The sequence below is a fragment of the Falco biarmicus genome, chromosome 4, assembly GCF_023638135.1.
Source record: "Falco biarmicus isolate bFalBia1 chromosome 4, bFalBia1.pri, whole genome shotgun sequence".
NCBI lineage: Eukaryota > Metazoa > Chordata > Aves > Falconiformes > Falconidae > Falco > Falco biarmicus.
Genome location: NC_079291.1, coordinates 57,546,941 through 57,565,541, shown reverse-complemented (window position 1 = coordinate 57,565,541; position 18,601 = coordinate 57,546,941). Strand labels below are relative to the sequence as shown.

Sequence of the window (18,601 nt, the reverse complement as noted above, 5' to 3'; positions counted from 1 at the left end):
ACACCCTCTGTCTGGAAAGTGAGAAGCCAAGTGGGATATGGTGGGGCTTCTCAAATGGCTCTCTATGCCATTAAGTCAAGCCAGTCAATACAATCTTCTTCTCATTAGCTTAGCCTACAATAGACATCTTTATTTGCTCACCTGAACAACTTTACTCTCCACTGACAGTGTGGACTAGCTCTCCACTATTATGCATGCCTAGACATTCTGTTCACATGTAGACACCTACAAATAGCTGAATTTATGAGCAAAATCTTCCCTGTAGCCATATATTTACAACTTCCACTTGGCTAGCTGAACCATGGCAATTCCCTAACTACTTCTTTAAGGTATAAAAGAAGTCTAAACCCCCCAAATATTGCAGCATTGTCTATTTCAAAACTGTGCAAGACTTTGGACTAATCTTAATGTACTGTGGGAATGTTTTTGAAGTATAACAGTTTTAAAGGGTGACATTTTCTGCTCTGTTCTAGTTCCAGCTTCACACAGCTTAGGAACAAGTAGCAAATTCAGTAAATTTTCAGAGCTTTCTGGGTTTGTAATCATATTGTCTGGAAAAAAAATTGCATCTTATAGTATACTATTGTAAAAGCTCTCCCTTGTGGTAATGCCTGTCTTCCCCAGATCTTCACATACTCATCAAGCATTCTAAAAAGAGTTTATGTTTCCCAGATCACATCCTGAAGGCTACGTCACATCACATTGCAACAGCTTGCAATAATGCTGTGTTTTGCCTGTCTGTGAAGTGAGAGACCTGTACAGGCCACGCTGCCATCTGAGGCATAGATGAAGGCCTTGGTTTTAAGCATAGCAAAAGTGTGTTTTCTTACTGTAACCCTCCATGTCAAAGCAGTGAAAGCCAGGCTGATTTTCTGCTCAGTTAGATTTTCAGTACATTGTTTTCACAGTTATTTGCTATGACAAAGCCTGTTTTTTTAGTGCATGCAAACAGCATCACCTCAGAAGTACAGTAGTGCTGAAATATCATTTGTATTCTCCTGACATCAGTTGCTCTCAGAGGGACATCCCTACTAGAAGTGGTGATGAAGGTAATGCCACTCAATCCACAGGAGGTACCACCAGTCTTAGTGAGATCCACAGCAGATTTTGCTCTAAAGGAGGAAAATAGCCTGTCAGTAGTAGCCTTTCAGTAGCTTGAAATCCTTATAAATAGCACTGAAACTCTGTTGAATTATCTCTTCAGTGAGTCTGATATTCCTGTCTCTGTGATAGAGTGATGACTTGCTATCTCAGAAGGTTTTAAGTAATCCAGGGTTTCCAGTTAGGACAGAGTTGGGTTCTTTAAATGCATGTAATAGGCTTTAGTAGGTTATTCATCCCACATAGTGCCGGGCCTGCACTGAATGAAGAGACAAGCAAAAAGGCTAAAAAAGCCATTAATTTAAAGCTTTAATGATGCTGTGATCTCAGCTGCATCTCTACCATTTCATATTTGGTACAGATGCCACTAGGTACTTACAAGCTTCCAGTAACTGTCTGTAGTAGAGCTCAAAAATACGGATAGCCTTCCAAAAAAACCATGGTCTTCACACGGTCTTCAACGAGTGCTTCATGTCTGGGAGAATGAAGTACTTCAGCTTTTCTTAAAGGCAGACTTGTCTCTTCACAATTTTTGTATTTCCATTTGTTATGGGACTATAGCTACTGCTGTTAGTGGAAGACAGAGAAAACACCTTTGTGGGTCCTTCAAGTGTGAAGAAATGGCTGTAGAGATGTTCTACTCACCATGCAGCCACATAAAAAATCCTAGCTAATCTAGTTAGACTACTGGTTTGGGTTTTTTCTAAGGCTTGGTGTGTCATTGTACTGAGTTTTCTTAGCAAGAAGCACTTGGCTGGCTCTGGCTTTTACAAGCCAGCCAGATACCACGTTTGGTTTTTGTGTCTAGAAACCATGGTGAATTGCTGGAAGTACTTTCGGAAAAGGAGAATAATAGGAAATAAAGGATCTCCTATAGGAACAGAGATGACATTGTTCTCATCAGCCATTGAGGGAGCCATGCAAAATTCCTTCCCTGTCAGGACTGGAATTAGATGCAGCCTTTGTGCTAGAATTTAATGTTCTCAGAATAAGAAGCTACAATTAATCCCAGTCATTTTTGAGGAAAGGGAGTTTTGCAGTGGATTTACTACCTGTGTTGTTGAAGTGCACTTACACATTGCAGTGAGATTTGATAATTGTTAAGAGAGTATTTCTCAATCTCTTTGATGTGAGAATTACTGTGTTTGGGTACAAGAGTAGCATTAATATCAGTTGCTGGAATTTGAGCAAATGGCAGAAAGTTTACTTAAGGCTGGGTTGTGACAGTCATGGGAAATGGAGCCATGTGTCACAACCAACCTGTGACCTGGAAATAAAGGGGAAAATTCAATGACTTCTGACAGCTATATATTGTACCAGTCGGTCCAGTTACTACAGTATCTGAACATCTGTGTAGCTTCAAAACTTCTGTACAACTACAATTGGGTTTAAAGATCAAAATCAGCTTCTTAAAAAACACTCAGAATGTGACAGTCTGTTCCTAAGGAGAGTTTGCCCCCATAAGGGAGCAGTGAGTTGGACTCAGTGATGCTTATGCGTCCCTACCAACTCCAGATATTCTATGATTCTACGATTTTATTCTATGATCATAGTTGAAAATTATCAGTTTCTGTCTTTTTGTCAGTGTTCTATCTGTGAAGTTTAGCAAATGAAACAGAACAGTTTTTTCTCTGTAACCTCTTATAGCCTCCCTTGATTTAAACAAACATGTCCTTATGACTTAGGGTTTTTCTTCCTATGAGGTCTTTTGCTCCAGATCAGAGTTGTTACACAGCTGTGCTGCTTGAATAGATCTGATGTTCTAGTGGAGAAGGCAGTGCCTCCAGCACTCTGATGATGGCACTTTGGTGATACAAGATACCGCCACAAAAAGGTCTTGGTCCTGATACCGCAGTGATTTGGTCTGACAGGGCAGCAGTGGGATCACTGAAGGGGAAAAGTGAAGCTATTAAATTACAGTCCATGGAAAGAATTTCAGATGGGAAGAGTTTATTTCTTTATGCTTTGGAGCAGATATTTAACCTGGGAACACAAACCTCTCCCTTTCCCTCATTTCCACAGCACACAGTGTTTCACACAGGTCTTGGATTATTGGATGCCGTGACAGTTTAGCTGATGGGCCAGGTCTTGAAAGAGTGTGTATCGTTTGTGCCCCTCTACTGAAGATATTTTCCTTCAGTTATTGAATATGAATGTCTTTCCAAGCCAACACATTATACACAGGTTATTCCAGTGAACCTAAGGAAAAGCAGCAGTTTAGATACAAAGTTGGCAGGTTGTTATGTTTTATTACTTCCAAAAAGCTCTGAAGCTGTTTTGAACAGACTGTGTACACCATGGATGGGCATAAGAGGCCATTGGCACTTGACATATTAATTTGTGTAGAGACTTTATGGAAAAAAAGTTGTATTTTTTTGGACACAGAAAATCTGTGCTAGCACTAGAAGGCAAAAATATGCACATTTAATTTAATCTGAGTAGTGAAGATCATCTCTGGACTTCCAAGAAAATTGAGGATGAGAGGTTTCTGACAATGTAAGTTGTTATGAAAAATGGCATAATAAAAAATACGTATGCATTTACATTAAAGCCACTTAAAAAGAATGAATGTAGGTTGTGAACTTCTTTTTCAATGACCGCAAAAATCAAGATGATCCTCAGATTTTTTTCTGTCAACTCACAGACCACAAGACTGAATTCAATTTCATATAACACTGGATTAAAAAAAAAAAAAAGACATTTCAGATGGAGGTTTTTTTGAATGAAGATAGATAAAATGGTTTGAAACTGTGCTGAAGAGAATGCATTTCCACAAAACTCCTGTTAGACAACTTGTATTGCAGCCCACTAAATAGTCTTTAGGGTTTTTTAGCTGATTAAATTTATTCTACCTAGATCAGTTTGCTTACAACAAGATAATAGTGTGTAATCAGGGATACGCTTTCATGGTACCTCATCCTTCCATAGAAACCACTAAATCATCTCTTCAGCCTCTGTAGTACAAGCTGATGAATTCAATCCAGTAACAGGCTTGATAGCATGTGTTTAATTAAAGCCTGTCTTTCAAAAGGGTATCTGGTGTGGGATTCATCTCATGTGGTACTTTGGATTTTTTTGACAATGATCTGAAGAACTGAATGTTGGATAAAAACATCACTATCCTATCCAGGTCACAGCCAGACCCGAAACTGAAAAAAGGCTCAGTGAAGTCTGTAGTCTTTAGGCATATGTAGAGTAGCCTTATAATTGTATATAAAATATGTATATATATATATATATATAAAAAAAAAATTTATAATTCCTTGAAACCCAGGAAAAATATTCATTAAACTTCCAGTACAAAAAGAGGCCCACTGTTATTAGGCCAATGAAGACAGTTGTCACATTTGGCTTTTCATAGGAGAGCATCAAGGGAAGACAACAGAAGGCAGCAGTGACACTCACTACACTATAAACACTCTTTGTTGATCTCTAGGCTCACAGCTCACTTACGCGTTCTTCATACTTTCGTCTCCAGGGTCATTTTTCGGTTCTTTAGTATGCACCTTCTGCTCACAGGCAGATGGGTACAGCACTCCCAGCACTTCTATTCTCTCTTTGACTCATTCCAGAAAGAAAACATCTTTAAAGGGAGATGGATCTTCCCTCCATTTCCCTTTGTAGTGTGGTATCTACCTTCTCAGTCAGACCTCCTTGCTGGTGGTGGTTTTCTCCTGAGAAAAAATAAAGTATTTCAGAGAGAGAAAGAAAGTGCATTTACAGTGTTTCATATTCCAGATATCCTTCTGTACACTTGTATTAGCTTTGGTTTTATGGCTGCTGCTTGTTGGAGTCTGGAGGGGGAGAGGTCAGATCTGAGATGCTGCAGCATCTCCTAGAAAAGGAAATAAAATATTTCCAGGAGCCGCTGGTAAACCTCCAGAGGAATGACAACCTGACTGATAGGGTTGCCTCCACTCCTGCTACCTCAACAAAGACATGATGGGAACAACAGGATAATGGAGGAAAGATCCCTGTCTCCAGAAAACACCTGTCCTTGTTATTGGGTGCTTCAGGTCATTTCTAATGACCACTGATGCTGATCCATCAGAGAGTTCTGTGATCCTTGAAAACCTTATCAACCCTAATGAGAGGTAATAACATAGCTGTACCGTAACAGGATGCTTCTGAATGAAGGTGATTGTGTGTGAGAATGACCTGATTTTATAAAGTGATGGTGCCTGATGAAGGGCTAGGCAGAGAAAAGCAGTCTCCACTATCAAACAGAATGAAGGAAAAAAGGGAAATCCAGATTAAACATGGAGAAAAAAAATCATAGTGAGGATTTTTAAGCACTAAAGGAGAGGCGCAGAGGTGTTTTGAGGTCTTTGCCATTGGATGTACTCAAAATGACTGGATAAGGCCCTGACATAATTTCAAAACTGGATAAAATTTCTATACTGGACTTGCTTTCATCATGGCATTGGACCAAAGGACTTCTAAGGTCCTTTCCAACCTTAATTATTCTATAATGCATTAATCCTATGTCCATAATAAGGTGGCTGTCCTTCATTTCTAACCATGTCCTAGAGGGGTACATAACTAGAAAGGCCTGTGTCTGAAACCATCCTGCAGAGCATGAATTCTTAGCTCAAGCAGGCCTCAGATTCTAGTATTATCTGGTGAATATCAATAATCACCTAGGAATTAACATTTAAAATGCAAAGCAATTAGCTGACTTAGAAAGAAACCATAACCAGAGAGGAATAGAACAGGTTACTTCATTAGACAGAACTGTAATTTATTCTCACAACAAGGTGCAAGGCAAGGATAAATATGTTTAATTTTTTTTGTGTTGACCCTTTATCCAGGCACCATCTGTCTCTCAAAATCTATTAAGCTCAAAGTGGCTTACTTTGATCTGATCATCTTGGGAGGGTATTCATTATAATTGCCAGCTATGAATCACCACCTAAATGGTTAGTCATCCACCTGCCCATCAATCCAAGCAGACTTCACATTAATCATTCTGAACCCAAAGGACATGCATTAAGCGTTCCTTCAAATCACTGAATAAATATGAATATGGGTGTGGACTAGAGGGCTAAAGTTTAATTCCACCGCCCACAATGATTGCTTTCTGCACTGTCGTGGTTTAACCCCAGCCAGCACCTAAGCCCCACGCAGCCACTTGCTCACTCCCCCACAGTGGGATGGGGGAGAGAACTGGAAGAGTAAAACTGAGAAAACTCGTGGGTTGAGATAAAAACCGTTTAATAAGTAAAGCAAAAGCCATGCAAGCAAAGCAAAACAAGGAATTAATTCATCACTTCCCATTGCAGGGAGGTGCGCAGGGCTGCAGCACCAGTAACAGGGACTGGGGAAGACAAACGCCATCACTGTGAATGTCCCCCTCTTCTTCTTCCCCAGCTTTATGTGCTGAGCATGACGTGGTACGGTATGGAATGTCCCCTGGGTCAGTGGGGGCCAGCTGTCCCGGCCATGTCCCCTCCCAGCTCCTTGTGCCCCCCAGCCAGCGCTGGTGGGGTGGGGGGAGGAGCAGAAAAGCCCTCGGCTCTGTGTGAGGCCTCAGCAATAACAAAAACATCCCTCAGTTATCAACATTGTTTCCAGCCCAAATCCAAAACATAGCACCACACCAGCTACTGTGAAGAAAATTAACTCTTATCCCAGCCAAAACCAGCACATGAGCAAAAATGCCCAACAGTGTATGAGCCACTCCTCAATGCCCCAGAGGATGCCTGGTCACTATAGTCTCAACTGAAGAGATCAAGCCTTCCCTTTGGGACCACCAGGCAGCAGTCCATTACAGGACTGCAATCTCCTCTCGGTATCCACCTCCCACACCCAGCTGCACTCTGGTAGAGTCACCTTCACTGCTGTGACTCCAGTAGGTGCTCTTCAGGCTGGGGTCCTGCCAGAGAGAGAAAAATGAGAAGTCCAGGCACAGGGAAAAGGTAGCCACTGCTCTGAAGGTCCTTCCCCATCCCATCTTCCTTTTCACTACACTGCTGTTGTAAGCGGGACTCCAGAGCAGTCCACAAAAAAATCACAGAAGCTTGAGGTGGGCTGATGGCATTCACGGCCCCCCTCTCTGGTGGTTAGTCCTGGTCCTTTGTGGCCCAGAAGAAAGAAGCAGCATTTACTTCCACCCCAAAATGTGTGGAAAATCTTTAAAATTAGTCAGAACTGGTCTAGCTTCTCAGTTACATACAATAACAAAATTGCGCTGTTGTGATCTTACAAATAAAACTTCAACATCCCAGTCTGGCAGGTGCTGCAAAACTATCCGTCTGTTACCAGGTTGTATGGAATTGCTGCCAAAGACTCCAGCTAGAAATGAATTGCAGATCAGTTAAGCAGGCTAATTATTTTAGGGAGAAAAATAAACTTAGCAATGTTACATAAAATACTGGTGTGATGTAGGCTATTTGGGGGGGAAAAAAAAGAGAAACAAAAAAGAGTTCCATCTGAGCTTTGTTTTGATTTCCTTTGAGCCTTGCAGATTGTTTTGAGTACATCCCTGCTTTAGGAGGATTAAACACTGATAATGGCCTCTTTATAGAGATGTTTGGTTCATTTTTTTCTCTAATGGTAACATGACTGTCTGTGGCCTAAGGGACCGGGAGCCTTTTAAAGCCATACGAACAGGGTAAGAGGTGGCTATAGGACATATATATAGTTGCTCAGTGATGTACATTATTTACAGTAAATAGATAAGGACTCACTCCGATCTCTCTGAGAGTGTTAGCGTTCCTCATCTGCAGATGCCTGGGTCTGTCAGGCCAGTGGTCTCTGTGCTTAGGCAGTTCTGTTTCTTTGCTTCCATTCAGGACTCCACTTAATCCTTCCAAGGATCTAGAGAGGCTTGACCCATAAGCTTCTTCACAGCATTTACTATTAAATCCAGCATTTACCATCCCTTCTCCCTTTGGGGACACCCTAACCCTTTTGAAAACTTTCAAGGTACCATGTAAGGCATCACCTTACAGTGGTTTAAGTTCTCTTATGTAATGGATGGTATTTATCTCTAATACATACACATATGCGGTTGAGCTGATCACCCTCAACTTCATTTATAAGCAGTGCTTCCCCCAAATGAGGGTAGATTCCAACTGACCTATTTTAGGTCACTCTTTTTGATGAACTGTTGCCAATACATTACGGCCTTTCCTATGTCTGCTGGATACAGAGAGAGGCCAGGGCTTCAGAAACTTCATGGAAGTGGAGTACACTGCAGAGTCAGACACAGTGAGACAACTATCTTGAAATTTAAAGTCTGCATAGCCAGTTCCCTTTTGCTGATCTGGGCATTGCTTGGAAGTTCCCCTTCCTCATCTGTAGCTTACAATAAGACTGAATAACTCTTTATCAACTTTTCCACAATTTGCACCTCCATTAATAACCAAAGATGTTTAAAATCCAAAGTTATTCTCCAGTTACCTCCAACTGCAGCACAAGGATCTGAAACATGGCACGAAGGTGCTTAAGTGTAGGCGGAACTTGATGAATTCGTCACTGAAACCTATTTTTGTAGATCAAAAATAGGTCTGTTACAAAGGCCACTGAGATCTATATAAACCTTTTTAATTTGCCTTTGGATTAGATTTTCTGGGAGTAAAAAGTTGCTTATTAGCAAAGCAAGAACTTAATTAGGGTTATGTAGTCACAGACTGCTGAACACCCTGACGATTCTATACTCAGTACCTGTTATCCCTCTGCCCCTCACTTGTTAACACTTTCACGCAAGAGTTTTTCTCTGGGACAGAGTATGGCGGCATCCCAATAATATTACTTCCAGCTTCCACTGCCATCACAGCTCATTTAATCCTACTCTTCTTATCAGACCCTTCTTTTTTAGCTACATTACTGCTATTATATTTTAGTATTACATCAAGAAGCCCCGGGTGAGTGGGCCCCTTTGTTCTAAGCACTGTGTAAATGCATTAAGCTTTCTTCCTTTGCTAATAAGACAATAACAATACAAAACTAGTGTCTGTTTTATCAAAAGCAAACCTTCTCTGCATGCTTTCATCCTTGTCTACATCTCTCATTTGTTTTGTTCAGAGGAGGGGGAGGAGGAGAGGTTTATAACAATTTTTATGATCAGATGTGATTTTCAGATGTGATCTGAAGGTTTGAGAACTCCTCCATCAGGTGATCCAATCAGGAAAGAAAAACTAATGCCCACTGACTTCTTTCCATCCCATCACCTGAATTCTTTCTCCTGACTGTTCTAAAGCAATCCAGCTGAGAGCAGTGCCCACACTCTCTAGGCACAAATCTGTTGGTAAATCTGATTTGACCACCTGTTCAGGAACTGTGATTATTCACAGCACGCAAAGTGCAAAGAGCTGAAAAGGGTAATTCTGAGTAACTGCAAGAGAAAGACAGACCAAGGGTCAGCACAGAGAACTGAGCCCTTCGCTCAGCAGCATGGATAAACTTTGTCATCTCCAGCAACTAAAGTTACAGAGAGGTATAGCTGATAATTTTGTTTTCCAAAGATTCTTTGTTAAGCTTTAACTGCTGATGACATCATTGGGCTGTTACAGGCAAGTGCTGTTAATTTCAGGTCATAGATGTGCAATACTGACTCTAGGACATGGTACTGACTCTACAAATGCTTAATGGATGGAGGTAGTTGCTCTCATGGTGACTAACAACCAGGTTAGAAGTTGCTGTTTTGCTTTATCTTTTTCTATTGCTCTTTGGCTGTGTAATAGCTTTTTGGGTGTCTTTTTTAACATGTTATTGTAGCAGTCACAACTGGTTTTCTTTTTTATTTGCTGACCTAAAGCTAAGCTAGCATTTTGTTTCTGAGTTTGATTTCAAGAGATAAATTTGAGTTTAACCTTTTCTTCTTGTTCTCTGGTTGCATCCTAATTGCAGTGAATTATTCTGTCATTAAGAAATGCTTTGCACTCACCTCTGTAAGTGCAGAATCTGCTTCCATGTGCCCAATCCATTAGGAATGGCTCCAGCTGTACAAGACAGCATTTTTGTTACTACTTTTTATTCTTTCTCAAAGCTTGTAAACCGTATCATAAAAGCCATTTTAACAACTGCTTGTTTAGACTCCCATCTTTATCTCCAGGTGACTCTTTTTGACTTGATTGGTTTGAAGCACAAATGATAAATCTTATCTGGCTTCACTGGCTGAGTAAGTATCTGTTCACACAAGTTGCTCAGTAACACAAAAAGCCCACCAGATGATTTCCCTTTTCAAATGCTGCTGCAGGTGCACCTGTGACACATAAACTCACAGGACTGCTAGGCTGCTATTAACGTCTGTGATAGACGTTATATAAATATATATATTTATATAAATAAAAAAGACTGTGCTTTACACAGAGATTTGCTCTCTGCTTTTGCACCAAAGATTAAGAAATTCACCTCTTTGAAGGACTTCAGTTGATTCCAGACTCCCTGCATAAGGGTGTATTTCACTCTGGAAGAAAGGAGAGAAATTTCTTCTAACAATATTTTAGCATTTGGTGACATCTGGGGAGAAATGAGCATTCCAGAAGCAACATCCTCCTGTAGGTCAAGTCCCATGTTCTTCATAGGACAATTTCCCATGACAGTGGTTAACCCTCTGGCACTTTACGTGTTACTTACACCATTTGCCTTAGGTGCCCAACATTCAGCTAAGCTGATTTTGTTGAGCAAGATGGAGCAAGAGCTATTCATTCCACATATCTAAGTCACTCCTTAGGGAGATTGTCTCTCTTTCTCTATTGTCTATATTGAAAGCATAAATAAGTGGCCAATACTAGGTGTCAAGCTGTCAGGTGATATGCATCCCCTCCTTGTATGTACTCTGAGACATGTATTTCCCTTTGGATGTATTTTATATCCTACTTACATCCAGAATCCGAAATAAGTATCCCTTTGCTGCTCCAAGTAGAACCGTGATAGATTTGCAAGTAGTGGGCATCCAGGAAAATACACCACCATGATGTGTCTTTCCACTGTTTCTGGTGTTGCAGCAGGAGGGTTCAGTGAGTCATTGAGGTCAGTTTGATAAGACAGTGAAAGTCAGCGGTCCAGGCTGGCTCCTACTGTAGTGTATGACTGAGTCAGCCCGTCCTAACTCTGGCTATCTCATATAACTCATTTTTTAAACTGACCAAATGCCATCTTGAAACTAGCAGAGGCAAGTTGTACCTACTACTTCATAATGAGAGGCTCTTCCAGAAATCCCCTGCACTGTTGTTTAATCATGTTATTCTCATTTTTGTCTCAAATTCATTCATGATGATCATGCTCCTCCTGGCAATGCTGTCTTTTAATTTTAATTCTTCTTTCATTGGATGTTCACTCTTCCCCTTCTCCATGCAAGCAGTCCTATTCCTTCACAGCCTTTATTTTTCTAGGGTCTGTCCCACCCCTATTGAGTGTAAAATCCATTTTTTTATATTGAAACAAATAATTGATCCAAAATCAAAAGAAAGAAATTGAGTGTGGCACTCACCTTACTATAAACATCTGCACCTACTTGTCTGGAATGGTGGATCAAGCAGCACAGATCCCACATAGTTGAGAACATAATGAAAGAAAGATCCTCGGGTCCGATTTGCCCAAGCTGTGCCTTCTAGGAGGGCTCTGACTGAAAAGCCACAGTCCCAGGTTCAGAATTCCCCTAACGAGGCACCAAAGAGGGAAACTGCAAAACTCTTCCAGGCTGATACAAACCTGAAATGGAGCGTAAAGCTGGGGTTGAGAGGCGATTGTTTGGTGCCAGACCACAGCACTACAGAGTTTCTATGCACAGCGCTACAGACTATGGATGTGTCTATGCCCCTGAAGGCCCACCAAGAAATAGGAGGATTGAAATCATCTGAGCGAAGGAGTGCAGATCCTCACTTCACATGTCCTTCTATGAACTCTCACCTCAGAGGAGGCAGCTGGCAGAGGAGCTTGCCAAGCCACTCTTCATCATTTATCAACAGTTCTGGCAAACTGGAAAGGTCTCAGAAGACTGGTGGTTAGCCAACGTGGCACCCATCTACAAGAAGGCCAGCAAGAAGGATCCAGGAAACTATAGACCTGTCTGCCTGACCTCGGTGCCAGAGAAGGTTATGGAGCAGATCATCCTGGCACCATCACGCAGCATGTGCAGGACAACTGGGGTTTCAGGACCAGCTAGAATGGGTTTATGAAAGGCAGGTCGTGCTTGACTAACCTGATCTCCATCTAGAACAAGATGGTGTGCCCAGTGGATGAGGGAAAGCTGTGGATGTTGTATACCTGGACCTTAGTAAAACCTTTAACACCATTTCCCACAGCATTCTCCTGGGGAAACTGGCCGGTCATTGCTTGGACAGGCTTATGCTTCACAGGGTAACAAACTGGCTGCACGGGCAGCCCCAAAGAGCGGTGGTGACTGGAGTGCCACCCAGCCGGCACCAGTCACGAGTGGTGTTCCCCAGCGCTCTGTGCTGGGGCCAGTCCCGTTAAATCTCTTTATCGATGACCTGGACAGGGGGATCGAGGGCACCCTCGGTCAGTTTGCAGATGGCACCGCGCTGGGTGGGAGCACTGCCCTGCTGGGGCGCAGGGGGCTCTGCAGGGTCTGGGCAGGCCGGCCGAGGGGCCGAGCGAGCTGTGTGAGGGTCACCCCGGCCCCGTGCCGGGCCCTGCCCGGGGGTCACACCAGCCCCAGGAGCTGCTGGCTGGGGGCAGGGGGCTGGGCACTGCCCAGCGGGGAAGGGGCTGGGGGAGCTGGCTGATGGCCAGCTGAACATGAGCCAGCAGTGTGCCCAGGTAGCCCAGAAGGCCAACAGCATCCTGACTTGTATCAGAAACAGTGTGGCCAGCAGGATGGGGACAGTAATTGTCCCCCTGTGCTCGGCACTGGTGAGGCCACACCTCAAATGCTGTGTTCAGTTTTGGACCCCTCACTGCAAGAAGGACATAGAGGGGCTGGAGTGTGTCCAGAGATGGGCAACAAGGTTGGTGAAAGGTCTGGATCACAAGTCTTATGAGGAGCGGCTGAGAGAACTGGGGGGATTGCTTAGCCTGGAGCAAAGGAGGCTCCAGGGGAACCTTATCGCTCTCTACAACTACCTGAAAGGAGGTTATATCAAGGTGGTGGGGGGGTTGGTCTCTTCTCCCAGATGACAAGCAATAGGACAAAAGGAAATGGTTTCAGGTTGCCCCAGAGGAGGTTTAGATTGCATATTAGGAAAAATTTCTTTACCAAAAGGGTTGTCAAGCATTGGAACAGGCTGCCCAGGAAGGTGGTGGAATCATCATCCCTGGAGGTATTTAAAAGGCCTGTAGATGCAGTGCTTAGCGACATGGTTTAGTGATGGACTTGTCAGTCGTGGGTTAACAGTTGGACTTGGTGATCTCAAAGGTCTTTTCCAACCTAAGCGATTCTATGATACTGTGTTTTAACTTATCAGGCCATCATTCCTGTTCATCTAGGACAGCTAATACTGACAGTGTGTGGTTTGGGTGGGAAATACCTCTGCTATTAGAGCTCACCAACCCTTCTGAGCATCCATCAGACAGCATGTTGGAACTGGTCTGAAGTGGGGTTGGGGAGTGTGTGTTCCTCATGTTTTGAGTAGACTTCACACTGCACCTGAAGGCAAGCCACAAGCTATAAAAGAAAAAGAAAAGCAGTAGCTGTGTAGCTTTGGACAATTTGTTTCATCACCATCTTCCCTGCAGTCCCAGTGGGGACTATAGGTACACCCAGGATGGCTTTGATCTACCTCACTCAGGTGCTGATAGCTGAGAAGCTGTGTCAGCATGGGTTTCACACGGGCTGTGCAAGCTCATCCCAGGCCTTGCACAGTTGCCATGGTAGCTGGCCCATGTTGAGGGCGACTCTGCAACAACATCGCTGCTATTAATACCCAAGCTTTAGCCTGCTGATAGCAAAATGAGGATAAAAGCACTCCCTTACTTTTGAGGGATGCAGTGAAGATAAGTACATGAAGACTGCAAAACATTCAGGGTTAAGATATCAATATCGTCTAAATTTAGCTAAATTTATAATCCAGACATCTAAAACAGAGCTGGTTGCCCAGACTCATTTCTAACTGATGAAAGGAATTAGGTATTTTTCATCTGACCACAGTATCTACCCTGCTTTGGACATCTGCTTTCGGAGGAGATGAATCATACCCTTTACCCATGCTACTGATTCTCTCTTGGTCAGGAAGAGAGCTATGGGTCAGTGGCTGAGATGTAGTGTCTACACTATATTATTTATAACCTCATCCTCTAAACAGTTGTGTTTCTGGTAAAGGATGCCCTGGCTTCATATAGAGGTTGTATGTAAAAATGCTCTTTTTACAAAGCTGGCTGAATTTTAGGTTGGCAGCAGAATATCAACAACTTTTCTGAGTGCCATGAGTACAATTACCCATTGGCTGTCCAAGAAGCTGGTCCCAGATTCACCTAATCTAATTTTGTAGGTTTACCTGGCCGCCTAGGTTAGGGATCTGAATGGCCCTCATCTCTATGGTAAGCAGAGATCAATAAGAGTATCCAAAAATTGGTCTTAATGTTTCATTCCAGGTTCTGACTTGGAGACTTCTCTGCCAGTGATTTGGCAGGAACTGGTTTCACTTTATGTTAGGAGTATCTCAGCCCTTCCCTCCCATTCTGTGTGAGGCTAGGATTCCTGTCACCTCTTTCTCTTGCTTATATGCACATATATCTGAGCTACAGTACCTGGGATCACTCTGTGATCCATGCAAAAAAATATGCACCTTAAGTTCAAAATTCATCTGACCTATTTGCAAGCGTCTGCTTAAGGATGACCTTCTGTTGACTGCAGAGCAACTCAACAGTGCCTGTGAAAGATGCTTCCAGGGATTAGGTCAGGTGTGTCTTTGTAGTAGACACCAATGTTTAGTTAGATGATCTGTGTTTCTCCATATACAAGGGAAGCAGGGGCAACTGTAGCTCCTGTGATAGGTCTAAGACCTCTGTCAGGTGCGCTCATCTTGAGGGCTTGACTCAGCTGCACAAGCCGAGGCATGCTTTTCCCAGAGTGCAGCACCCAAAACAATGTCAAGTGAACTAGATGCTCATGTTTAGGCAGCTGAATCAAGCCCTGTATGTTTCAGTGGCTTGACACATATCATCATTTGTCTGAGTGCTGTCTAGTGTCCCTCTACAGATACCCGAGTATTCTAAGTGTTCTTTTTTCTTTTCACCAGGTCCGTTCTGCTGCCAGGAAAAGATGGCATCGCTGGCAAGACCATCACTCCCTCCGAGTGCGTGTGGCACGTGCCATGTCTATCCCCACCTCTCCGACACGGATCAGCTTCCATAGCATCAAACAGACCGCAGCCGTGTGATATGCCCTGCAAAACACATGCACTACCTGGTGGCCTTCAGGGTTCTTCTTTCTTCACTCTCCCCAGGCCCCTTTCTTCAAACTTTGTTGCTTTATTCTGCACTGATCTCTTTCACAAAGAAGTACCATCATGTTTTTGTGGACTCTCATCTCCCATATTCATGATGCTGCTTAAAGGCAACCAGGCAAAAGCCTCTTGGAGTAGGCAGTGGCAAAACAGATTCAAAGAAGAAAGAGATTCAATGCTGACTGTGTCTTGTGGAAGTTCACTACAATACAAAGTCTAAAACAGCACACTGGCAGGAACAATTTTTTTCTCCTTTATTTTGTTTCGTTTTTCTGTTTTCCCCTTCTGTATTGTGGTGAACAAAGACTATTTTTAACATACTGCCCAACTCGCCTTGTATATTGATTCCCAATGATTTCAACAGTTTGGTGTGTAGATAGCCCACCTCTTTCTTGTTTCTTTGTAAAAATTTCTTCTCTGCAGAACTGTCATTTGAGAACACGTGGCAGCAAGAAAAAGAGCGTCTGAAGGGTGGTGTGAAAAATCCTGATTTATCTGTCCTTCCCCATTTCTCCCTTTGATAGACTGGGAGTTGGCTATGGCATCGCTGGACTGTTTAATGCAGGGCACATTGCCTTGCAAGAACCATGCCCTGGTCATACACAAATTTTTGGAAAGGACAACAATATCTCTAGATAGCTCTGTAAAGTATCCTTATTCCTCTTAGCCTCACACTTTCGACACAGTGTAAGTAGCTTTTGGAAAGTCTTTGGGGTTTTTTCAGCTAAGAGGATCGGGATGGCTAAGAACACAAAACATGTTTTCTGGGTTGAAAAAATATAAAAGGGAAGCACTGTAGAAATAATGATGAAAAGAGGTTGTTTGCATTATGAGGATAGTGCTACATGCTGCACAATTATCTATTGAGCATTTTGAACTAGAGCAGATGTATCTACTAGGCTTTTTATGTGATGTTCAAAAATACTGTATATTTTCAATAATAAACACTACTCTGGGTTGGTTTCAGTAAAACCAGGCATTGTTTTCTTTACTCTGGAAAGGAAGAAGACACCTATCTTGAGTGTTTTTATATCTAAGATCAGGGAAAGGAATCCTGATTGATAATGAGCCAATAAGAACAACGTCATGATAAAATCTGATCAAGAGGGCATCTAAATGCAAGATGAATTGTCTCCGTTCTGAACTCATGGTGTTACACTGGATCCTTATACTTCTGCACTCCCCTCTACTGGGCTTTGCAACAGCAGAAAGAAAAAAGCAAGTTGTGTAATATATTCTCCATCACCTGTATCTGACCAGTGCTGGAGTAATTTGCTCTTACCACTTTAGCATGTTTATTTTTCATTCACATGTTTTAGAGTACTTCCGAGCAGAAGCTGGATTTAAATCTCCAGATTTAAATAGGTCTTTCTCTAGTTTTCAGAACTACATAGGGCTGGAAAATATCTTGGAAGACACTGATGTTAATCCCCTGCTTTTGGAGGCATCCTGTCCTAACAGCTCGAGCATATTCAACTTTGAGCTGATTAGCAATGCATAGCAAATTAAATTAACAAATTAAAATTTTGTAATTTTTCCACCTCTTAACTCTCTTTTGGATTCATGTGCCTCAATAAGATAACGAAGGAAGGAGGGAGAAGGGAGATATCTATCTAGTTAGACCTATTGTGTCTGCCAAAGAGGAGGAGCAGGAAAGAGCCTTCACACATAGCCTTCCATGTGGCGTGCCAACTAGCATGATAGATCCCAGTGTGACAGAGATCCAAATACGACTGGAAACGTGCCTGCCTATGCCACTCACTGCTGTCAGTGCCCTGGGTTCTGCAAAGTGATACAAACAATCTTTGTGGTAGCTGGGAGACAAAAGCCTCTGATGGGAGAGGACTGCGCCAGTGCTTTTATCCATTGCGTCACAGTAGCAATGCGCAGTCTCCTGGAATTTTGTGTTTGAAGGGACAGGTATACCTACAGGTTGGAAATGTGTGGATTGAGTACCTCTGTGTTTGCTGTCTCTAGGCCAGTTTGGGATGAAAAAGGGGTTTGCAATGCATCAGGTACTGTCAGAAATTGCAGGTTGTTGCTACCAGGTGTGTATTTTCATTTCACAAAAAATAATATCCTTTTTCGGGTTAGTGTTTGTCCAAAGCAGATTTTCAGACCTTCCAGCGTTAGACCCTGTTTCAAGCTGCATGGTGGACATAGAGCATTAATGGGATATTGCTTATGTTAATGTTGAAGTGATTGCTATGCTAACACATGCAATACCTCTACTTGTTTTGCTGTGGAAGCTTTCTGAAGTCTGTCATTCCTGAGGTACTGACAGCCATGGCCCATTTTCTCTAAAGCCTTGTGATGAGAAACAAGCTTGAAATTCTACCGTGGGCCTTGTAAGAGCAGGATTTCAGACTTTCCCAGGAAGAGCAATAAAAAAATATTTTGAGGGTGACTTTTTTTTTTTTTGGTCTTCTCAGAGAGCACAGAGCAGGGGAGAGTGATGGAGATAGGTAGGTATGGAACTTTAAACACAGCGTATCTTGGGGATGGTGCATGGCATAAAGGCCAGGATTTGAGAGAAAAAGGCAGACTTTAGGTTATATCAGGCAAAGGCCTAGGGGGCGACTGCTTTGTGGCAGCTGGTGCAAGGAATGTCATTTACACCAGCTGAGAGTTTCCTATCTGAGATGGGATACATGGGGCTCAGTCTGAAGCTCTTCACATTATATATAGTGTGCTTTAGCTTTCCTGCACGTGGCTACCCTGTAGACAACCTATGACTGGTTTGTAGGCTGCCTAGCCTCTCAGTGAGCACCAAACCCTCCCAGTCAGCAACAAGAAGTGGAATATAGACAACTTGGATCTGACGTTCTGGTTCCTCTGGAGCCACAAGCTGAGGCACATGATATGTGGGCTGTCTGCATTTGCATGGTGGCTACCACCAATCTGTTTTTCAGGCTTACATTTCCAGTCTCTGGAGGTACTTTTACTGGTATCAGTGGAATTGGTGTCAGGCTCACTTTTGCCCTCTCAGTATCCCTTTTCAGTTCCCAATAAAGAGGCAATTCTTACCTTCGCTTTCTCTTCTCCACATCAAGGACTGGGCAGACCATAGGGCAATCAAGATCTTCTAATGAAAGCTGCCATAGAAACGGAGTGAAATGTAATCTCCATGGAAATAGTGCTTTGAA

General features: G+C 42.7%; 1 protein-coding gene across 3 annotated transcripts in view; it reads left to right on the top strand.

Moving 5' to 3' along the window:
• Positions 1-16,427, top strand: part of CRHR2 (corticotropin releasing hormone receptor 2) — a 160,248-nt gene extending 143,821 nt beyond the window's left edge. For all 3 annotated transcript variants that reach the window (XM_056338268.1, XM_056338269.1, XM_056338270.1), the window contains one exon: positions 15,249-16,427. In XM_056338268.1, coding sequence (XP_056194243.1) covers positions 15,249-15,389 — 141 coding nt within the window. In that variant the 3' untranslated portion in view covers positions 15,390-16,427. The remainder of the gene's footprint in view (positions 1-15,248) is intronic.
• Positions 16,428-18,601: the final 2,174 nt, after the last annotated feature.